This window comes from Dipteris shenzhenensis, chromosome 28 (assembly GCF_047967505.1).
Source record: "Dipteris shenzhenensis isolate YYH24624 ecotype China chromosome 28, Dip_SZ_1.0, whole genome shotgun sequence".
Classification (NCBI taxonomy): domain Eukaryota; kingdom Viridiplantae; phylum Streptophyta; class Polypodiopsida; order Gleicheniales; family Dipteridaceae; genus Dipteris; species Dipteris shenzhenensis.
Genome location: NC_141623.1, coordinates 36,420,795 through 36,445,414, shown reverse-complemented (window position 1 = coordinate 36,445,414; position 24,620 = coordinate 36,420,795). Strand labels below are relative to the sequence as shown.

Here is a 24,620-nt window from a genome sequence, read left to right as displayed (position 1 = left end):
TGTGCATCATAGTGCCAAGCCCAACATATATAGCTGGATTTTGCCAGAAGGAAGCTAGAGAATGATAACAATGCTAACAATAGCATTGTCAATATACAATCAGGGCGTCACATAAAACCATGCAGGAAATACGACCTCAATCAATTGTTGTTGCTTGCTCACAGTGAGAGATTGTCTTACAGGCCATTCATTCGAGATGTATAATGCAAGAGATATAGTTGTCCAAAAATAGATGTTTTACCCGAAGAGTATCATTCTTGTACTAAGTTCCCCACCAAATGCCAATTTTGGGCTTACCTCGATAAGTATGCCAGCAATTTAAACACGTGTGTTTGATTAAACAAGATATTTCCTGCACTAGCCTTGACGACAAAATAGGTTTGACAGATGTGCCTGCTGAGAATTGGTAAGATCCACAATGTAGTCACTAGATGGCTAACGGTTGCTACTAGAAAGAATGCAGCGCCGCCTTTTCCAAATGACTTGCCAGGCTTGGAAACTTACAGCATAAAACATCGCACAATAGCCAATACAAAATATGGAGCATTCTCTCTAAGAACATCCTCATTCGTGGTTGTGAGAATTCAGAAATAAAGATTTCATTCAGGAGTGAAGATTTGCCTTGATTTGGTTAATTTCCGTGAATTTCATTCAGGAGTGAAGATTTGCCTTGATTTGGTGAATTTCGGTTTACCTGCTATGTCAATGCAAAGCCAGGTAAGTTCAAGCCTGTATTTTTGTACTCCCTGTTTCTTTAATGTTGTGCGTGCACAACTAAGCTTCAATCCTCGCCTTGCTCTAGGTGCACGGGCTACCATGCAAAATATTTGGATTAGCAATCTTCACCATTGATGAAACTAGCAAACGAAAATCAAAAGCAGGAAGAGCAGGGAGCGCAGTGCAGTAACCGTTTGGAAGATCTACATCTTTCTAATTTTGATCAATCAATAATTAATGGTCAGAAAATCCCTGTATTGCTGCCTATGTAAACATTGATTAAATGAGCATGATTGCATATATAAAAACAATATAGAAAGCAAACGTCTAAAAAAGAATCATGAAAAAAGGGCACCATCTCACATTCACAACTGCATATACTGTCACTAGAGACTCGAGAGGTTGGTACTTCAACATTCTCGATTCCTGCTGTAATTCCTTTATAAATATGCAAGGTCCTGCAACATGAAAACCATTTGCTCCCTCAGAGGTCGGCCTGCCTTGGATCCACTATCTGATGTTTCCAATATACACCTCAGATACAGTGGAAAGTGTCCATCCGAACGGCTGTAATCATGTACTATCAATAGATCACACATTGAAACACCTACCTCCTCCAACCACGCAATGCCATTGGGCTGCCTATTTGCTACATCCTCTTCTGGACTAAAGGGCTGGTTTATTGAATAGGTACATACAAAATCATCTTCCATGTACTTAGACCTGACTAGGATTGAATCCACATGAGATGTATTGAGAATGCAAGAGTTGTGTTACAAAGAAAGACCAAAGTAAGGAATATATCCTCTTCAAAGGAAGCCAACCGTAATACTAATCCTAGGGGGGGAACCTTCTAACTAGAGGGAAAAATGCCCGAAGCGTGTGTTTGCACCACACTACCCATAATCTACCAATCCCCCCCTGTAATGGGATCCACATGAGATGTATTGAGAATGCAAGAGTTGTGTTACAAAGAAAGACCAAAATAAGGAATATATCCTCTTCAAAGGAAGCCAACCGCAATACTAATCCTAGGCGGGAAAACCTTCTAACTAGAGGGAAAAATGCCAGATGTGGATGCGGGTTGCGAGGATGAACACATACACAAAAAGCAGGTCTCATACAATGGCGCATAGGTCACAAAGAGGACAAAATGAATCTTTACAACGCACGGGGGAGCTTCCCAAGCTTACCCATATGTCATTTTGACTGTACCAACACTCTAGTACATTGACTTGAGGCCAGGTGGTGATGGCAACTCGCGAGGAGACTAAGTGTGCGATGCAACAAACACAAAGACCGTGTATGACCCTGAGCAGGTGAAAAGAGGTCATGAGCTCGCACAATACTAAGACGAGACAGGCGGCGGCAACTTGTGAGGAGACTAGCTGTGACACGCAACAAACAGAGTGACAGCCTACGACCATTAGCAGACAAAAAGATGTCATGGAGCTCATAGATTGCGACGATAGCAGTGGTATGAGAATATGTGTTCCTCCTTGAAGCCAAGTGGAATGATTGTATCAATAGCCAAAAGCCACTCTAAATCCTTAGTCATCGCGCATCAAGCTAAGCTCCCATCTTCACCTATCAAGCGTTTATTCTTGAAAGGCGGATGCTTTGCCGGAAGAACAACTCCTGAGGCAAAACTAGCTTGAGCCAGTAGAGAAGTAGGGCTCTGATTCCATATGTTGGGAATGGGAGTGAGAGGAGAACACCATGTTGAGACTAACATCTCCAGGCCTCCACAGGGCGCACACCAGCTCCCACGCAACAGGGCCAAAGCAGGGGGACAGAGGGGGTAGACCAGGCCGACCAGCCCCTGGCCGACCAGCTGGTCGGCCCAGTTGGCTGACCGACCAAGCTGGTCGGTCTAGGCCAACTAGACCGACCCTCTGGCCTTCCCTATATAAGGGCCCTCCCCCTCCTCATTTCCTACACCCACTCCAGCAGCTCCTCAGGGCTCCAGTTCTTGCCTGCTCCTGGCCGTCCCTACCTGAGCCCCTTAGCTGTCCTGTTGGCTGCCCACGCTCCCTCTGTAGATCCCTCATTCTTTCCCAGGCTCCTGCCTCCTCGCTCCAGGCTCCTCCAGTCTCCTTGTTCCCAGGCTCCTGCCTCTTCGCTCCAGGCTCCTCCAGCCTCCTCGTTCCCAAGCTCCTGCCTCCTCGCTTCAGGCTCCTTTAGCCTCCTCGTTCCCAGGCTCCTGCCTCCTCGCTTCAGGCTCCTCCAGCCTCCGTGCTCTCAGGCTCCATCCTCCTTGTGCCCCTATCCTCTGCTCCAGTTCAGCCCCTTCTGCAGCTCCTGTTTCTCATCCTGTTCAGGACTCCTTGTATTACAGTTGCTGCCCTGGTTTAAGGGCTGAGTTACAGCAGATCTGTTTGTGGCACATCTTGTTGTCTCTAGTGTTCTCTGTGTGATTCTGTAGCTTCAGTTTGCGTGCATCTTCCGCTGCCACTTTTAATATCGTATCAGAGCACCAGAATACTCTCTAATCTTGGAGCTCCTGTATTGATGAAGTTGAAGGAGCTTGTCCTCGTCGGCAACTCTCTTTCCCGCTGACTACAGAGCTCTCTTCTTCCCCTATATTTTTTTTTGCTGCCTTCCTCTTGTCGGCAGCCCCGTTCTAGATTTCGATCTGCTCACCAGCCCCGTTCTCTTCAGCCCCTGGTTGCTGTCCACTCCCTGGTTTCAGTCATGGCTGCTGAAACAAAGGATTCTGCTCCAGATCTTCGCGTTCCCCCTATGTCCAGCTTCTTTCAAGAGTCTGACAAGCCTGTACGCATCCCCACTCTTCCTACATTTCCATATGCTCGGCAGTTAGATGGGACCAACTATTCCCTTTGGAAAATTCAGATGGCATCTGTATTGGAATCTTATGATCTTGCCGAGTTTGTTGATCCCGGGATCCCTCGTCGTCTCCTGAGGAGGATCCACATGCTTCTCTTATCTGGGACAAATTGAATGCTCGTGTGCGCTCGTTCACCTTTCTCGATTGTCAACCAGGGGTTCTCAATCATATCAAGCACCTTACTTCTACACGTGCTATTTGGGAATTCCTTGATGGCATGTACCTTCGCGTCACTCCCATGAAACGTATCTCCTTGGAAGTTCAGCTTCGTCGCCTCGATCCGGCTACTTCCCCTTCCATACGGGACCACATCAATAAAATGCAGCGCATGCATCAGGACATCCTCCATGCAGGCAAGGCTATCTCCTCCGAAGATATGGCTATTACTCTCTTATCTCATGTTATTACTGACAGTCGATACGCCGCATTCTATTCTTCTCTTATTACCTCTGGCCGCCTCAGCACCATCACTTGGGAGGAACTTGTCCCCATGATGATGGATCAGGAGGAACAGTTCATTAAATCCTCTGATGGTCCTTCTGAGGCTCTTGTGGCCCACCGTCCCAAACCTCGATCCAAGAATGCTCCCTCCTCTGCCACTAACTCATCTTCTTCAGATCCCTCCAGTGACCGTCCTGCTCCCAAAGGTAATTGCAATCACTGTGGCACTCCTGGCCATTATTGGCGCAATTGTCCCTACCGCAAACACAAACGAGCTGACGCACCCATGGCCGCTGCGGCTGATGCTTCCCTTACCCCCACCCCTGCATTTGTTCACCTTGAGCTCTTGAATTCGGTACCCCTTCCTGCCGTAGAGTCATTGGCTCTCCATAGTTCCGATGCTCGTGAATGGATCGTTGATAGTGGGGCCTCTCGGCATATGACCCCCTCCTCCTCGCTGCTCCAGGATCTCACTCCTCATCCTGGTCGTGTCTGCATCGGCGACAAGCACTCTATTCCTGTTCATTCAGAGGGCTCTCTTGATATTATTCCGGATGGCAAAGGGGGTAAACACTCCTCTCGTGTTCTTTATGTTCCGTCTCTCGGCTTTCATCTCCTTTCGGTTCATCAGATTTGTCAAAACAATATGAAGGTCGAGTTTGAAGCGGCCTCTGTTACCATCCGCGATCGTGCTACCGGACAGCCGGTTTGGACCGGCCATTCTACCAATGGTATCTACAAGCTTGTCGCCCTTCCCTCCCTTACAAGCACCTCCCTTGGCGACCTTTGGCACTATCGGTTTGGTCATCTACACATTGATGCTCTCCATCGTGCATTCCGTGACCAGCTTGTCCTCGGCCTCCCTAACGTCGGCACTCGCCAAGGTCTCTGTCCCTCTTGTATATTGGGCAAACAACATCGCGAGCCGTTCGCCCGTCATGCCTCTCGCCGTGCCACCGTTCCGCTTGGTCTTGTTCACCTCGACCTATGTGGCCCTATGCAGGTTATGTCACTGGGGGGAGCCTCGTACTACATGCTCCTTGTTGATGACTTCAGTCGCTATTCTTGGATCTATTTTCTTTCCCACAAGGATCTGGCTTTCAGTCGTTTCCAGACCTGGCTGGCCCTGGTCGAGAAAGAATCCAACCACTCACTCAAAATTCTTCGTGCTGATAAGGGTGGTGAGTTCACCTCTCTCGAGTTTGATCGGTTCTTGAGTAGTCATGGTGTCAAACGGGAATTTGCCAACACAGGGACCCCTTCTGATAATGGCGTGGTTGAACGTAAACATCGTACCGGCGTTGAAATGGCTCGGACAATGCTGACTCACAGTCAGCTCCCTCAGTCCCTCTGGGCTGAGGCCATGATGACAGCGATCCATACTCTTAACCGCTCTCCGACATCAGCGGTTCCAGGCATGACCCCTTATCAGGCTTACTATGGATCTAAGCCCGATGTTTCCCATTTCCAGCTCTTGTTCGTAGGCTACAACTCCGTCTCCACTGGATATCGCCTATATGATCCTCGCCGTCGCATTATCTCCATGAGCAGGGATGTCCTTTTCGACGAGCAGGTCCTTCCGCCATCCTCCGACTCTCCTCCTGTTCTTGGAGATCCGTCCGATGCCCCGGAGCCCTCTATCCCTCCACCTACCTCGTCCCCCGTTACATCACCTCCTATTCTCTCTCCTCCGCCTCCTTCTCCGACGCCACCCTCGTCTGCTCCTCCCTTGGAACCCCGCTCGGTACGTGTTCCGCGATGGCTCATTGATACTCTCCGCTCCTCTGGTCTTGAGGATCCCTACTCCGAACCACACCCTGATGATGGGCCTCGTCGCTCTCATCGCCACCCCCCACTGTCCTCTTCTGATCCCCTCCATGTCAATTACGCCCTTATGTCTCGCATCCTCGCCACTCGCGAGCCCACTACCGTTCCTCAGGCTCTGGCCCAGCCTCATTGGAAACAGGCTATGGAAGCGGAAATTCATGCTCTTCTTCGGAACCATACCTGGGACCTTGTTCCTCGTCCCTCACACCGTTCCGTAATCGGTGTCCGGTGGATATTCAAAACAAAGTACGCCTCCGATGGTTCTGTCGACAAGTATAAAGCTCGGCTGGTGGCTAAAGGCTATGCCCAACAACCCGGCATCGACTATGGGGAGACCTTTGCACCTACCGCCCGGATGAGCACCATCCGAACGATCCTTGCTCTTGTGGCCCACCATCAGTGGCCCATTTTTCAAATGGACGTCAAATCTGCGTTTTTGAATGGTGATCTTCAAGAAGAGGTATATGTGGATCAGCCACCCGGCTTCATTGATTCTCGTTCTCCTTCCATGGTCTGTCGCCTTCGCAAGGCCCTCTACGGTCTCAAGCAAGCTCCTAGGGCCTGGAATCAGCGTATTGATACCTTCTTCTGCCGCCAAGGGCTTCATCGCTCTCTGGCTGATCCCAATCTTTATCTCTTTCATGAAGGACAGCTTCATACCTTCATCATTCTTTATGTGGATGATCTGATTCTTACTGGGAGTCATACCAATCATATCCTTGCCATTAAAGTTGCTCTTCAAACTGAATTTGAGATGACGGATATGGGCCTCCTCCATTTTTTCTTGGGTCTTGAGATTTGGCAGACCAAGAGGGGGTACTTTGTCTCTCAGCAGCGCTATGTTCACGAGCTCCTCGAAACTTTCCACATGGCTGACTGTCGGCCCATCACTTCTCCCATGGATCCCAACTCTAAACCTTTTGCTTCTGGGTCCACTGCTTATCCTGATGCCTCCCTCTACCGCCAGCTTGTTGGTTCTCTTATATGGCTACTTAACACTCAACTGGATCTCGGCTTCTCTGTCGGCACCCTCAGTACCTTTATGCAAACCCCTTCGCTTTCTCATTGGCAGGCTGCTCGACGTCTCCTCCGCTATCTTCAGGGGACCTCTACTTTCGGGCTCCTATATACTGCCGGTGGCTCCTCTCCTTCCCCGCTCACTCTCCGAGGTTGGAGTGACTCTCATTGGGCTAGCGACCCCGATTCTCACCGCTCTACCACGGGCTATGTTTTCTCCTTTGGCTCTGCGCTATCTCCTGGTCCAGTAAACGACAACCCACGGTCGCCCTATCCTTCACCGAGGCTGAGTATCGTGCTATGTGTAGTGCCACCTGTGAGGCTGTGTGGCTTCGGCGCCTTCTTCTCGATTGTGGTTTTCAGCAACACGCTCCTACCACACTTTTTTGTGACAATCAAAGCTGTATCGCCCTTGCTCGCAATCCGGTTTTCCATGCTCAGACAAAACACATCGAAATTCAGTACCACTACACTCGAGAGAAGGTTCTTGACGGTACCATTTTGCTCCTCTTCAGCACCACTACCGACAACGTCACCGACATTTTTACCAAACCTATTTCCTCTCCCCTTCTCCAGCGTCATGCCAGCTCTCTGGGTCTTGTGCCACACCCTGGAGCTGAGAGGGGGTGTTGAGACTGACATCTCCAGGCCTCCACAGGGCGCACACCAGCTCCCACGCAACAGGGCCAAAGCAGGGGGACAGAGGGGGTAGACCAGGCCGACCAGCCCCTGGCCGACCAGGTCCTGGCCGACCAGCCCCTGGCCGACCAACTGGTCGGCCCAGTTGGCTGACCGACCAAGCTGGTCGGTCTAGGCCAACTAGACCGACCCTCTGGCCTTCCCTATATAAGGGCCCTCCCCCTCCTCATTTCCTACACCCACTCCAGCAGCTCCTCAGGGCTCCAGTTCTTGCCTGCTCATGGCCGTCCCTACCTAAGCCCCTTAGCTGTCCTGTTGGCTGCCCACGCTCCCTCTGCAGATCCCTCATTCTTTCCCAGGCTCCTGCCTCCTCGCTCCAGGCTCCTCCAGTCTCCTTGTTCCCAGGCTCCTGCCTCTTCGCTCCAGGCTCCTCCAGCCTCCTCGTTCCCAGGATCCTGCCTCCTCGCTTCAGGCTCCTCTAGCCTCCTCGTTCCCAGGCTCCTGCCTCCTCGCTTCAGGCTCCTCCAGCCTCCGTGCTCTCAGGCTCCAGCCTCCTTGTGCCCCTATCCTCTGCTCCAGTTCAGCCCCTTCTGCAGCTCCTGTTTCTCATCCTATTCAGGACTCCCTGTATTGCAGTTGCTGCCCTGGTTTAAGGGCTGAGTTACAGCAAATCTGTTTGTGGCACATCTTGTTGTCTCTAGTGTTCTCTGTGTGATTCTGTAGCTTCAGTTTGCTTGCATCTTCCGCTGCCACTTTTAATACACCAAAATGTGGAGATGTATTGAGAATGCAAGAGTTATATTAAGACCGAAATGAGGAATATATCCTCTACAAAGGAAGCTAACCCTAATACTAACCCTAGGGAAAAGCCTCCTAATCAGAGAGAAAAGTGCCCCAAGGGTGTGTTCAAACCACACAACTCATAATCTAACATGTGAATACAAGAACCCCCACATGCCTCCTCCTCTTCGCTGGCATGGCTCCATGGATGAGGTCATCCTTCTTGTCCGTTCTTTCTTTCACAACATGTATGATGAAAAGAGAATGGAATTTCACAACTGAAAAAAATGCATCAGCGCAAAGATACAAGATGAGCAAAGCCAATGTGGAGGTACAATCAATGCCTAGAGACCTATGATATAAATGTAATACAAGTGGCAATGAATAAAGGGAAATTTTACTCTTGTTGTTTCATTACATTCTGTACCCTAAAAGAATAGAGTTTAAGGCATACATGGAGATTTGAGATGGACATTACATGCACCCAATTGCCTACATCATTTTTCATTGGAGTACTTGCCAAGAGACAAGATTTGGATCAAATACACAAAAAGAATCCCCTGGTACTACAGAAAGTGCTAAAGGAATGCACAAATAAAGAAAAGAGAGGGTTCAAGTATTCCTAGGAAGAATGGATACTACCAAATAAAATTGTGACAATCAAAGAAACTAGAATGAACTCTTGTTCTAAATAAACCTTTATCTTTTTGTCTTGTAAAACAATCATTACTCTCTCAAACCTTCCCCTTGTTCCAATTCTCCTTGACACCCTTTACCTTTGTAAATTGTGTGGGTGGAATGAGAAAAGACCAAGACCGTGTTGCATTATTAAGATACCAATAGGACATAACAGAACAAAAGCCTGATTAAAAATTCTTCAGTGAAGTTATTTCTCTAGTAACGTACAAAAATCAGTCATGTTACTTTAACATATAGTGCAACTAGCAGTCCGACATCACAAGCCACTGAAACTGTCTGGAATATCATTGCTTCAGAAAAGCATTACAATCACATATTGTGGCCTACAAAGCAATAAGCTGAAATTAAAACTTCAAGTTCCTTAGATGATTAAAAAGGAAACTAAAGCTTCCTTAAGATTCCCCCCTTAAAAGTGAGCAACAGGTTCCCTCTACCCACCGGTGATGCAAAAAAAAGATGATATTTCCTGGGATGCACCCTGTTTCTTACAAGACCAAATCTAAAAAGATAGCTCTGTGATTAAATAAGAAGATGTTAAAGGGATTTTTGTAACATTGGATGAATCTTCATAAGAAGATATTTCAGCATGTACTGTTTTAGATGGCATATTCCAGCTGTTAAGATAAACCTCCGGAGTACAAATGAGCTTGCTAAGCCATGTTTTTCCCCCTTTGAGAAAACAGCAGAAATCGTTTACGTACTTAACAAGATGAACAAACTGTTCTAATAGAGCAGCAAAGCATGCTAGAACCTGATGATCCAACCACCAAATACAAGGAACATCCTCTACAAAAACACTTTCAATGATTAGACTAAACTTTCAGGGAAAACTCATCAGATAGACATAGACATGAAGGAAATAACGATTCAGCCAAGACACAATCCAAACTTCTTGACAAACAGAAATTATTGGAATACCTGCACGTGCTGATACATCCTCATCAAATGCTGGGTCCAGATCCATGTCTAATATCTGTGTTTAAAGAAGAAATCCATAAGGCAGGACTCTCACTAACTGACGTGGCAACCTACAAGCACACCACTCTAACAATACCCAAGTTCCACAGTCAGGAATCAACTTTCATTTTCTAAAATTGCATACTCCGTCTGAATCCCAAACATGAGCAACAATGCAATTTATTGGTCCCGTCGACCTAGTGAGAACTGTTTATTCATCCTCTTGCAACATTTATATTAGAATAAGCATATCCTCCAACAGACAGTAATACATATGGGAGTTCTGTTCTATCCTGGACAAATCTGAAAATTAAAGAGATGCACTCAAGCCCCTACATACCCTGTAAAACAGGACAAAGGCCTCCTTCCAGTCCTTCACGAGCTATGGTGCTTGTGCGAAATATGTCTGTATGTGCATGGGTGCATGCACAAGTGTTTTTTACTGAATAGAGACGATCCAAATGTTTGCGGCCATTCAAAACAAACTCATTTGCCAAACGGGATTTTTCCAAATTTGAGGAGATCTGGTCAGCTGATTTAGTGAACGTTGTGTTTGAAGATCCATGAACTATGAAATCTGAAATTTGAATGTTGGATGATGAAAACGTCCATGACATTCAACAATGTACAATTACACATATGCCCCATGTATAGATGCGCATTGCACATTCCATGATTGTAGAATGTTGATTTAGATAAAATGTAAATTTTGAAGAGTCTATTGTCAAGGATTACTTATTGGGACCACATTTGGGTTTGGCCTAAACTAGATCCAAACGTTTGGATGGGTGACTTTGTATGTAGATATATGTCTATGTATACGTATCTATATGTACATGTACATGTATATGTATATGTATATGTAAATCCAAACGTTTGGACGGGTGACTGCATACGCAACCCCCCCCCCCTTGCGTGCATGTGCACACATCCCCCCCTCGCGCCATGTACAACCCCTTGCGCACATGATATGTGCATGTACATGTACATATGTAGAATGAACGTTTGGACGGGTGACTATGTATGTAGATATACACATTTACATGTACATCTACATATACATGTGTGCATGTACGTATACATACATATACATCATATATGTCTACATGTACTTGTACATGTATATGTACTTATACCTATACCTATACACATGTACATGTACCTATACGTGTATAGATAAATGAGTACAAGTACATGTGCACTTGTACATGTACAACGTACATGTGTACAAGTACATGAACACGTACCTCTATAGGTACATACACATATATGTATATGTAATGCTATATGCACATGCACATGCACATGTATATGTATATGTATATGTATATGTATGTATATGTATGTAGAGCTAAAAGATGGCAAAGCGTGGACCCCAAGAAAAGAAAAGCTACTTTGGACATGCAACCTAAGTTTAGGACATACTGCAAAGGGTATCTAGCGCTTGATCTATAAGAATAGGTCAGGGGCTCAGCATCAAGGATCTAAGGAGTGGACTCTCCTCTGGACATAGAATTACTGGCTTTAGAGCAATAGCTCAGAGGGGCATGTGGTACGGATGCATGTTCTAACCTCGAGGCTAGCTTGTTCTCACAGTGCTCTAGACCTCTAGCTCGGGGGTGGCTCGATGTAATGAGCCTACGGTTGTGAGGTGAGCTGCTAGCTCAAACCCCTATGGGTTGTTTGTGTGTTTATCCCATGTTGCTTTGGACTCTAGTTCAAAGATGAACCCCTCCAAAGTCAAGTAGTTACTTGACCAGGTCAGGAGATGTTTTAGCAAGGGACCAGAGGTAGTACAAAGCCAAAGTGCATGGCTCCACAAACCTACTAACCCGGGGTGGACACTCACATGAGGATTGCAGACATATCCCCTCTTTTTCACATGGAGAAAGCACATAACATCCGGATGGAGGGAGTACAACAGAGTGAGGATGAGGACATGGAGAAAGTCCTCACCCACATTTTTTTTTTAAATGCACACTGTATGGCACTATTCATAAGCAAAAAATCAGCTATTGGGCAAAGACACAAGGGGTCAGGGCACCATCCTATCAAGGTTCCACCCCAAACACTCGACAATATAACATTTAATTGCCATAAGGGCTACATCAAAAGGAGCCAAATATAAAAAATAGGCTGTATTTTGTTGCTTTGTAGATGTCAAGAAAACCTTTGACACGATTCCACAAACTCAAAGAGGCTACATATCATCTATATGAGCTGGCACAACCATTTGTGGATGGGTCAAGGTCCAAAGGGAAATCCTTCATAAGCAGTGACACAAGGGTCAAACAAGACCGTCCCTTCTCGTCGAGTCTTTTTGGTCTCTATGCTCTGGAAGATTAGATGAGAATAAATGGCAAAGAAGGTGTCCAAATTGCAACGTATGCTTTACTATTGCTTATTTATGCAGACGATGTGGTCTTCTTCGCAAAGAGCAAGCACATTTGGATGAACTAGGGGACTTCTGCAGACACTTGGGAATGCATGCATAGCCAAGACAAAATTCATGTTGATTAGGACTTACGATCAACAGATTGATGTCAATTTTGAAGGGGAGCCTTTGAAAACAATCAAATAATTATAAATACCTAAGGCTGGAATTTACGGATGATTGCAAGTGGAATACATGTGTAGAAAGAATAATCCTAGGGGTTTGAAAGCTTTGTACAGCTTCCAAAATAAGTGCAGGAAGGCACACCTGTGGAATTGGGAAATGAGATAGTTTCTATACACAATGCTTGTATAAACAATGATCCTTTATGGATGTCTAGCATCGGCTTCCGGGCTCTCAAGGACCTACTGAAAAAGAATAGAAACTTTACACAAGAATTTTCTCATAGGAGAATCGAGGGTTAAGGCTCAAACACCGTACCTCATCCTATTGGCTGAGATGGGTATGATACCTCCCGAAGGGAAGACATTATGCCAATTCATGGCTTACCTCAACAAAGTTGAGAAGATGGATGCCAACAAGATACCTCACAGGACATTGGAAGCTACACACACCACCAGATGGCACTGGGATTGGATGGGATGAAATGGATGGAATTATGTGGTATAACAACTGCTGATATATCAGAGGATGTTAGAAATCGACCAACAGAGGGTACGCACAGCAGAAGATTGATAGAATTGCCTAGGAGCTCACACAGTGTGGTGTGGGGTGTGGAATCACAAACTTCTTAAACTTATGTGCATAGCATAGATGTGCAGACTCATCAATAGTGAACCAGCCAGATAGAGAAACCACCAAAATAATATATTTCCGTCCAAAAGCTATGGACACAATACAAAAGAGATAGATCCAGAGTCCCACCAATGGTGTGGTCGTATGATCTTACCACAAGGTACTCCTCCTATCTTCTGGCTCTCTCTAGACTCGAGCTCGCGTGCTCCACCTCGAGCGTCTAGAGACTTTCCGTCCAAAATGATCTTCTCAACCTTGCTGCCCGGCCTTGAATGATGGTGCAGCATGGCGGGGGTCTGTGGGAAGGTGTACGGCCTGGAGTAGGGTCTCTGGCAGCAGCACAGAAGGGGCCCTTATATAGGAAATGGAGCCAGCCAACCAGGCCGACAAGCAGGTCGGCTGGTGCCAGCCAACCAAGTCGGCCAGAGGGGGTCGGCTCATCCCCCTGCTGGGTCGGCCATTTCTTAGGGCCCTTGGGGGCCTATAAGATGAGGGCCTCCAGCCCTCATTACTCATCTTCTGGAGCACCAAAAGACAAGCTGTCAGGAGCAGCAGGAGACCTACTCTTGGAGCCTATTCCTGGAGGACTGGGAGAGAAGGAAGAGCGGCAAACTGAGCTTGGAGGGCTGCCTACCTAGGCTGACATACATGTTTACAGGCCATGTGCCTGCCCACTACCCTGCTGTACCATCTCGCCATCAAGGAGCCTGCTACCCAGAGCATCCCCGCCATGTTGCTCTTCAGTCGCCTCTTTGCCAGGCCATATCAAGGGCTTGATGCCCCCGCCATCTTTCCTGCACCAAGTCGCCATCTGATGCAGGCTTGGAGCTCCAAGTATATGTCCAAAAGTGCTGCCCATATGACAGCCTTGATGTTGTCCATGTGGCCTCCCCTTATCCTCTTTTTCTGTGAGGTACTGCCCATGTGGCAGCCCCCTCTCCATGTTCTTTCCTTTCGACATGCTGCCCACATGGCATCCAAACAGATGCCCATGTGGCAGCTCTTGCCTAGGTCTCCCTCCTCCATGCTCTCCTCATATGGGGGCTTACAGATGGGGAGGTGACCTTTCCAACAGAGGATGCATGTGGTATAACATATGGAATTATGTGGTATAACAGCTAGTGGCGAAGAAGATGCTACAAAAATTATGGCAAGACCCAAGAGATAAAATGCAGTTCTACAAACCGGACATTACCCCAATGGACAGCTATGGGATGCAAAAAAACCTTGGGGAAGACCTATCAATGTTTAAAATGCATTTAATATGCAAAATGAGAACCAGCTCACATGATCGAGAAGTGGAGAGGGGGAAGGTGGGCAAGACCTAGGGTCCCAAGAGAAGAAAGAATATGTAAAATACGCCCCACAGGGGAGGCGGGAAATGAGCCACATGTACTCTTAAGATGTAGGCCTATGCACACATCAGGGAAAGATAAAGAGACAAAAGAGGCAACTTGAAAATCTGTTACAGCAGCCAGCTACAAAGCTAGGGAGTTATCTAAATAAAGTTTCGGAACACCACAACAAGATACTTGGGCTAGCACACAAGCCAGCTCATCTAACAATATAGTAAGTCTACATTATTTTCTTTCACCGGATGTAAAAGATCACTATTTGTTGATAGTGATCACCAATCCCATAAATTTGGAAGAGTCTCAAGAGGACTTTCATATAACCGTATCATATCGTCTCTCTCTCTCTCTCTCTCTCTCTCTCTCTCTCTCTCTCTCTCAGATCACCTTTGGTGGACAGATTATTGAGTATCTCAGCACCTTCAAATACTTAGGGGTTGATATCCCGGCAGATCATAGATGGTGGCAATGTATACACAGAAGGATGGACACTAGCTGGGGGAAGTGCTACCAGTTTGAGAATGATTGCAGGCACACCGACACCAAGAACTGGAAATTTCGAAATGTATTGTTTGATGCATATGTAGTGCAGACAGTATTATATGGAGTGGAAGTATGGGGAGGCAGCATTTCAGCCTCTACATGGAATGATATTGAGAAAATGCAAAAAGCTTTGTTAAGGCGACACCTTTGTGTCAAACCCACTACTCCATACTCAGTACTTCCGTTGGAAACGGGAAGGAGACCGATTAAATTTCATGCATTGATCAGAGTTATGCAATACCTAATAGAGGTACAGCAAATGCAACCTGATAGGCTGCCTCATAAAGCATGAAAGGCCAGCACAAAGCTTCAAAAGAACTACAAAAGTAAGATCATCTGCACAGGATGGGCAACCAACATAAGAAAATGGTTCAACACATGGAAAGTGGAAGCATATTTGACCATGCCACCTACAAAGGTCAACATGCAAGATTTTCAACTGTCTTTACTGAGCACTTTGCAGAATCACTGGCTGACAAGTGAAAAGAGGGTAAAGTTGGAATAGTATAAAAACAACATAAATCCCTCATGTTGGTCTACATACATGTCCATAGAGACGCATGCTCAGCCTTATATTAGCACACCTATCCCCCTTCTATATCGCAGGAACATAGCCACGTTCCGTACCAGATCTCATACATTTGCCATTGAGCAGGGAGCTTGGATACACCAGCCTAGACATGCAGACAGTTGAGACGGAGGCACATGTAGCTCTACAGTGCCCCCGTTATGCACATATTAGGGAGGACTACCAGTAGATACTGGAGGACTCCGCTCAGTTGACATCAGTTCTCTCCACTGCCTCTCCGGCAGCTTTGGGATCTTTTGTCACTCGTCTTTTTACTTGTCGTCAGGAACTCATAGACTCCTGACCCCTCTCCTTGAGGAGACTCTTTGTACATTGTATTGAGATGGGTCCCATGGGTCATTTTTGGCCCCCCGAGGACGCTAATAAATTCTACTTCTCCTTCTCTCTCTCTCTCTCTCTCTCTCTCTCTCTCTCTCTCTCTCTCTCTATCTATCTATCTATCTATCTATCTATCTAAATAATTGGGGTTGCTTTTGCACTCCCTGGGAGCTGTCAGGTTCCCTCCCTAAAGCAAATGTACTAGATGGTTCTTTTGCTGTCCCATAGATCTGTTGGTCTCCCGTGGACATTAATAGACTTTCTTTCTTTCTCTCTCTCTCTCTCTATCTCAAATGCTTACCAGGCTTATGAACATTGCTTTAGAGGAAGGGGTTACGATTAGATTGGCAGATAAGCAAGATTGTACCCATTCATAAGCAGGGAGATAGCAAGATGTAAAAGAAATATCGGACAATCATGGTAAGTAGCCTAATGGCAAAGTTATATGGCACTATCTTGGAGCAGAAAATCAGCAAAAGGAAGGATGAACAAGGAGTGAGGACACCATCCCAGGCAGTTTTTATTCCAAGAACTCAGCGGTGGGCCCCTTCTAGATCAGCCAGGTCATTTCAAGCCACTAGGGGAGAGCTAAACTCTCCTCTCATCAAACACTAGTCCATGTCCTCTTTATTCTCTAGAAGCACCTTTAGAGGCTACAAAAGATTATGATCGGCATGCTCAAGCCTGTGCAAATGTATGTGAGGGAGAATGGCTAGACCCCTTACTAAAAGACTCAATATGCCACCAAAATGGTTGAATTAGATAACCGCCGAGTTGCCCCAAGTCATCTAATTGACTCGGTTGGGCCATGTTAACTGAGACCAACCAAGTTGGCACACTGTCGTCCAGCTAGGGTCTTCACTGCGTATTGGTGGTGCCGAGTCCTTTGCAAGGTCACAATTGGTGCACATATGAGGAATCCAGGTTGCACAATCATTAATAGCCACATTATGAGGACCAAGCCTCTTATAGGCCACAGCCCCTAAAGCTACATTTAGATGCATTTGTTATTCCACCTAGACCTCCACCTTGTCGGTCTTAGCCTCAAGGGTTAACTACCCTCGCTGATACATCCCATGCCGGAGTAAAAGCACAACCTAGGTTCGGTGCAAGCCAAGTACAGTTAGCACAGAATGTCATGCTCCACGACACAATCTGAACAAGAAAAATGCCCACCCCCACCCCCCCAAACCCCCACGTCCCTTCATTGGACATGTTAAATTTTACTATCAACCTATAAACAGATGGAATATCATTGACAAGTGGAAAAGAAAGGAAATACAGCAACAAAGAGAAAGAAAGTGAGCGTACCATTGCTTCCACATCCGAAAAACTTGGCATTTCTTCTTCACTTTCCAAACTCTCCTCATACTTCTCCTGCGAAGCACCTGTCCCATTTCTGGGTGCTAACACACCATTTTCATACCATAGACCTTCCTCAATTTGGCCGGAAAACTCTGGATGCGAAGCAAAGGCTACTCCATGTTCTGCACATGTGGGTAGATTAGAATAGGATTTAGACTGATGGTTGGCAGCAGCTGCAAAAAGATCCTCGGGATAAGACTTCTCCTTCATTGGACCTATTGATGTCAAAGCTATCCCACAACTTCTCCTGATGTGAATTCCAGCATTTCGAATAATTGCTTCTTTGTCATTCTTCTGAACAATTCCATCTAACATGCCAGATTGCACAGCAGCAGTCAAACCCTGAGTGTCAATGGAATCTCTTCCACTGCTCTCTAGGTTATCTAAAGTGGGCTCTTTCTTACCAACTGGTGCTACCCTTGAATTATTCTTTTTTTCCTCTGAAATGGCTGGCAATAACTCATGCGCAGATATCTCAAAGTCATCAGTCCCTTCATATTCTCCACCTGAAATACTTGATTCGTTTTCCTCACCTTCAATCTCCAATGGTGAATCTACAGGGGGAAAGAAGGATGGCGAGTGCATGATTGAACCAGGAGGAGGGGAAGGGACATTTGTATCTTCAGTATTCAAAACACAGACCATATGCTCACGACCATGTGTTGTTTCCTGGAGTTGATCACCAGCAGCAGCAGATGGAAGTGCTTGAACAACTGCCCCAACTCCTCCCACAGCCAGCAGCCTGACCAGCTGAGAAAAGGTACTCTCTTCTACACAAGGCTCCAGCTCCTTCAGGATTGTTTCACCAGGCTCAAAAGTGCACACATCTAATGGGGCAAGCAAAGATTTTGGGGGAGAATCTCTACAAATAATATCAGTGGCTATCCTATTTGGTAGGGCTTCACCATCATCAATAAATTTTTCAGCAGCAATACGTTTCCTCATCTTGTAATAATGTGTCCGGACACTGTTCAGCTTCCGTTTTCTCAGAGCATCTTGTGGATCTTTTTGCCTGTTCAAAAAAGACAGTTTCCCAGGATTTGTTGCAGCAGCTTCACTTTTTAGCATCCGAATTGCTGCCTGCTCTGAAACTTCTGGATCATACAAAAGAGCTCGCCATCGCTCTCTGAGCTCTCTTACTGTATAACGTTGTGAGAACTTCACTGCACCTCTTGCAAGTGCCTCCATAGCTGCACCCGCCTAAAATCCCAAGTCGACCACGTCAGTTTGTTTTCAACTGATGCTATTCAAAGCAAAATGATACAAGACAAAGATACCCTGCCAACAAAAAACTATGATAGCCTTTAAATGTCCTTAGTAGCAAAGACAAGAACCTCCATAGCATTTTTCAACATAAGATCATCTTGCACCGTCCAGGAGCTGAAGTCTGGACGAGGGCCAGTTTCTGCTACAACACCACTGGTAGCAACATTGGCACCAATTTCTGCAGCCACCTTTGCAGCCACCGTTGTTACTTCCCCAATAGCCTCCACTGAGTCAAGACCTGACTAATTCAAAATTATTAAACATAGTTGAACTGAAAAACAAAGCAATCACACTTTTCAGATCGAAAAAACACAACAGAGGTGTAAAACACTGACCATACACATGAGGAAGAAAATATAATTATAGTATGTGCTCTCGCATTAAAATTGTGATTTCAATAATCAAGGATACCAACTTTTCGTCCCTCCAAAACAAGAGACAGCTTCGTGTCCACTTTGGGGACATGGAAATGAGATTCTATCCTCTTTCATTTATTAATGAGCTGTAGGCAAAGAGCATGCATGGGAGATAAAGGGAAACCCCATGTTTGCTAGAAACTGGTCCAGACAGCCCTGCTATTGAATCAGCTAGACCTTTCCAATTGCCTGGAGAATTCCAATATAATCTAGCGTGGGTATGTCATTGCTCGAGGCACACAATCAAAGGCCATCCTGGAGTCTACAAAACAGGAATAAATCTTGTGCTTATCATGTTCGGCCTCCTCTATGAGGACTCAAACGAAAGATGTGACCCTGCACTTCAAGATCTAAACATCCTCGATCTCCACCTTGTTGGGACATGCAAACTCTAGTTTGGGCTGAGTGCATGGTTGAGCAAGGGGAGTTGGTAGATCAACTCCACATGGAGCTGCATGGCCAGATGCATGGAGGAATCTAAGCGTAGTTGGTTGATGGTCTTGCTGTGACCTCGGCTCCCTCTGATGCCGCGTTTGAGCTCCATGGCCAGATGCATGGAGGAATCTAAGCGTAGTTGGTTGATGGTCTTGCTGTGACCTCGGCTCCCTCTGATGCCGCGTTTGTGATCAGCTGCTGCAATTTCTCCGCGATGGCCGGATCGTGATGAGCTTGGCGATGTCTACCTTCAATCCTCCTCTATAATATGGCTCATGTTTTAGGTTGTAAGTAGAGTGTGTGTGTAGATTCAGTTGTAACTCAAACAAGCTCGGTCGAGCTGAGGAGATGAATAAAAGTGAATACAGGATAGAGCTCACTTCTTTCTCATTGCAATATTTTGCATCAGATGTTTAGTTTATGAAATAGATAGTGATTTCTGTTTTATTATTGCATGCAATAGTATCATACAAGCCACATACCAACAGTGGTATCAGAGCCAAGGTAGAGAGGATGGAGAGCAAATCCGAACACGCAGTGAAGCTGGTTACTTAGAACAGCACCAACTTTCCTATTTGGCAGCTCACGCTTCGTTTGTATTTGATGGAGAAGGGCTTTTGGTCGATTGTGTCAGGTGCTGAGAAGAAACCAACGGGGGAAAAGGCTCATGACTCTCCTGAATCAATAGATCAGGCTCTGGGAATTCTCGGGCGAGCACTTGGCAGAGGTATAGCCATCATCTTGACCTCTCCAAGACAGCATGCAAGAACTGGACTGCAGTGGAGACTTTGTTTGGGTCGGGGCTCCAAAATTCAAAGGTATTACTCAAACAACAATTTTTTGGTTTGAAGAGGTATAGCCAATTATCTTGACCTCTCCAAGACAGCATGCGAGAACTGGACTGCAGTGGAGACTTTGTTTGGGTGAAGGCTCCGAAATTCAAAGGTATTACTCAAACAACAATTTTTTGGTTTGAAGATGACGGAGAATCAGGCGCTTGGAGAGCATCTAAATCGAATGCGCTCTATCCTTCTACAACTTACTGATCTTGGTGTTCCTATGGAAGATGCTGATTCTAAAGCTGTACTTCTTTCCAGCCTTACACCAGCTTATGATGATCTTGTTAAGATCTTAAGAGTTAGCAATGATGCTAGTCTCTCAAAAATGATTTCTATGCTACTGGACGAAGAGAGGCGCAAGGTACTGACCATTGATCAGGAACACGCATTCATAAGCAAGGCATCTAAAGCAAAGACCAAGGACGGGCAGAAATGTGGATATTGTGGCAAGCTTGGACACAGAGAAGAATATTGTTTCAAAAAGCGGGATGGTTTCGCTCACAAGATAGTGGTCAGCACATGTACTACATCTGGCCACCACTCAAATCCAAGGTGCATCGAGAGTGAGACATCCTCTACAAATGGGGACCCCTACACATGGGCAAAGTTAGACCCCAATCAAAGGGCCTTAGGTTAAAGAAACTCCCTTGGTTGGAGCCAAAACTCCGAGTCATGGTTAGGTTGACAAAGAAAGATGAGAGTCCCCTTTGGATGCTCAGCAATGCAAGAGAGAGAGAGAGAGAGAGAGAGAGAGAGAGAGAGAGGGAATACAAAGACAATTCAATGTAATCAAAGGCATCCTATCAGCAATGTAGCATTTTTATGTCCTTCCAAAACCTGTTGAAAGAAATTAATGAAAACATGTCAATTGCAAGAGTTGAAGCTTAAGCTGCACCTAAAGATACATGATGCACAGTTAACTCTTAATAAAGTTTCTGCTCCAACATCACTGAAGACTTGGCTCGGTGGCTTACTTCCAATCTCGTTAGCTTCTATTTTGGCATTCTTGACAATATCCTGTCCACTACCATCTTCAAATCTCTTCTTTCCTGGATACTCGATGCCTCCAGCTCCAATTTCTTGTTTTATAGAACCCTAAGACATAAAATCCATATAATTAAGCTGGACTTTTATGCAAAGAAACCCGGCAACCTTTCATTAACAAACGAAGAACCTCAGTCAAGAAGTGCCTCATAAACCAAATCCATACTCACACCAGAAATCAAAGATGATCTTTTCCCCCGTCAAAAAAAATCTTCTATTATAAGCAAAGATGATATTTTCCCTGCCTTAAAAGAGGATCTTTTCCCCCCTTTTAAAAAATGCAAAGATGATCTTTCCCCCCCTTAGAAAAAATCTTCTATTATACACTAGCCCTCCACGAGGCATTCACAAGTTACAACACTTCCGTTATAATCCTTTACCTATACTTATATGAACATATGCTCATGAAACCCTTTGAGGGTCCTACCCCAATACCAATAAGCCTTTCGTAACTATCCTTATCCACCTGCACTCGTTTGAAGGTTTGCCACTCAAAAAGTATGCTTCAAATATAATTCTCAATGAACCATACTCCATCCTCATGCACCATTCAAATATTAAGGGCCTTTTGCTTACTTCTTGAATTGAAGGAAAGTGATCATGTGTATGCTGAATAGGCAGCTAGGGGAACAGGGAGAAGTACAGTGCCCACATTGTTAAGTTTGCTCCTTGTGCCAAATGTTAAGACCTCAACTGGCACTGCAACCTTTTTCATTTGTTTCCATCAATTATAAGCTCAGCAAAATTACTACTCTTCTATGACTGGAGTAAGGGAGGCTAGCAGGTGTGGGAGGCTTCTAGAGTCTTGCATCAATTAGGTCAGCTCTAGGCTGTCTACATGGAGCACACTTCGGGAAAGTTTTGAACTTTCAATCAGTCTTCTTCAGAGGAGCATGATAATGACACTGTTGTGCTCCCTTTTGCTAAGTAACGATGCAAATTTGAGCATCTCTATTCTGTGCAAAATGTGGAGTGAGATTTGAGCGCTAGTATGGTCCGTGGACCCCTATTCTGCTACAAGCTGCCTGGGAAATAGATATATATATATATATATATATATATATAGAGAGAGAGAGAGAGAGAGAGACCTGAAAATTTATCTGGTCCGGCATCGTATATTTCAAAGGGCTCAGAATGTGCTCTTTCATAGAGGATTCCACATCCATGACGCCATCTGGTTCTCCAAAGCACATGTCAGAAAGAGGAACAAGCTTCATTCCCTCCCTCACCACCTCCATGTCTACCAATACCTCGTCCTCTTCGCCAAAGAAATTGTCTCCAAAATCGGCTTCATCATGATCCATTCCTCTAATACCTACACATGGGAATGAACATCCATTACACCAGATGATTAGAAAAACCCTTAGTGCAGCTTTGAGTAAGATACTATTGCTCTCAAAGTGAAGCGATGGGTACGCAAAAATATACATAGAGAACAGTCAGTAATTGAAGAGATAAGCTGCTAGTCCCTTTAAGACTGCCGGATTGTAACTTTAAGGGATCTTTGCTCTATATTCATGTAGCATGAGAAGAAGGCTCGATTGTATCGTCAAAACTACAGTTGTCTAGCAATCTGATTTGTATTTCACAAAGAATAAGCAATGAGAAGGTTGAAACAGCAAAAAAGATTAGAGAAATGGCACATCTTACAAGCAGTCAATAGTAGGTTGTGATTGTACTACATGCAGTGCGGACTATCCTGCATCCCGCAATCGAAAATGGCTTCAACAATTTGCTGCCTTGGCTGTCATTAAATTGGGAGCTTCAACAGACAGGCGCGAGCAGCTAGTCCCGAAAAGTCATCAAAACACGTTTTCATACGACAGAGTCGGACAAAGTTGATCTTTCAAAACGTACGGAAGATCTATCTCATGCCGGAACACTTCCATCGGGCGACATTTTGCTCACACAAGCGTCTACGCCAAAAAAATATTGAAATTTTGTGAACCAGCAGACGCTTGTTCACGCCAAAAAAAACATTGGAATTTTGTGAACCAGCTCACTGACAAATGGCTTTCACTGGATTGGAAGTTCAATAAATGAAGTGAACTACAACAAAGATGCGAGTCCAAGATTGTGAGCTGGATGTTTACGAATCAAAGGTATATGAGGAGCTTAAAGTTGATTAGGGAATTGGAATATGGTGGAAGGAGAAGGTCAAGAAGTAGCCAATCGAGGGTGAAAGTGGGGTTGGTTTCATTGGGTTTTCAACCAGCCACCGCTGACCAGTGGGGGGAAAGAGTTTTCCATGAGATGTCTCTGTCTACACAGCATAGCCGGCTCTACAAACAAAACAAACTGGCGGCTGTCCCGAATTCCCAGCCATCAATGGACGAAGGAGTTGGCACCACTGGCAACAGATTGATCGGTGTATGATTAAAGTTCATGCCAGCTATCGTGCAGTGTCCAGTTTATGATTACGGAACACTTTCGATTGGATAATCACGATTGATATTCCAATGACCCTGCCTAATGATGAGATGGATACCGATGAGGGTGAGAGGAGATCGAAGTACCCTGCACAACTTACCTAGTCTTGGTTTGTCTTGTGAGAGAGAAAGATGGAAGGAGCTTTGTATGCTACTACCTACAATCCAAATGCGTTGTGTTGCGAACACATCTTGCCTAGCCCAATCAGTGCAAAAGGGCAAAAATTGCCATTGTAGCTGCTGAGTGGTAATGGATTGTGCAAAAGGGAAGATAGTTCAGTTAAAGGCACATGAAGAAGGAAATGGAATGGACTTTGTGACCCCAAGTCACCCTCAAGTGGCTCCCATTCATACCCAAGTCCCTTCCCTCCATGGGGAGATCAAAACTTTGAAATTTGTGCACCCTATGGAACATATAATTTTCATGGTTTCCAAGTGAAATGTGACCTTTGTGCTGCACGCCTATGATTAAGCCACATTAATTGATTAGATGAAGTGAAATTTAGTGTGACTTTTCTAATAGGTAATATGTCATGGTGCATAAGAAAACGCCCCAAATAAGATTTACTGGTGGAAAAGAGGCCTAAATAGAGTGACATCTTTTGGAATTATCTCATGCAAAAATGCAAATAACTAAGCTTATGTCATGCAAGGGAAATAGGGATGGATGTTCTCCCCATGGAAGATCATAAATCTAAAGTTTTTCCCAGAGTGCATGATAGTGTGTGAAAGGGAAAATGAGAGACAGCTATGAAGAAATGTAACATAATGAGTGAGGACTCTAGAGAAGTATCGCATTAATGGTTCTCAAGGGTATGGGAAATAGCACCAAGAGGCCTTGGAGTTATTTGCCTTGGTCCCCTCTATTTCCCCTCATGCATCATGTAAAACATAAGGGAAATACCTATT

At 45.4% G+C, this 24,620-nt stretch overlaps 1 protein-coding gene across 3 annotated transcripts in view; it reads right to left on the bottom strand.

Annotated features, from left to right (window-relative positions):
- The window catches only part of LOC147883513 (uncharacterized), a 48,183-nt gene extending 24,659 nt beyond the window's left edge, over nt 1–23,524 (bottom strand). Inside the window, exons 1-7 of one of the 3 annotated variants that reach the window (XM_087400065.1) lie at nt 23,140–23,524; nt 22,933–22,981; nt 22,371–22,597; nt 21,213–21,333; nt 18,617–18,786; nt 17,229–18,482; nt 9,887–9,941 (exon numbers count right to left, since the gene is read on the bottom strand). In XM_087400065.1, coding sequence (XP_087256191.1) covers nt 9,887–9,941; nt 17,229–18,482; nt 18,617–18,786; nt 21,213–21,333; nt 22,371–22,586 — 1,816 coding nt within the window. In that variant the 5' untranslated portion in view covers nt 22,587–22,597; nt 22,933–22,981; nt 23,140–23,524. Of the gene's footprint in view, nt 1–9,886; nt 9,942–17,228; nt 18,483–18,616; nt 18,787–21,212; nt 21,334–22,370; nt 22,598–22,932 lie in introns of all 3 variants that reach the window. The other 2 variants (XM_087400066.1, XM_087400067.1) reach the window with 2 other exon arrangements.
- Nucleotides 23,525–24,620: the final 1,096 nt, after the last annotated feature.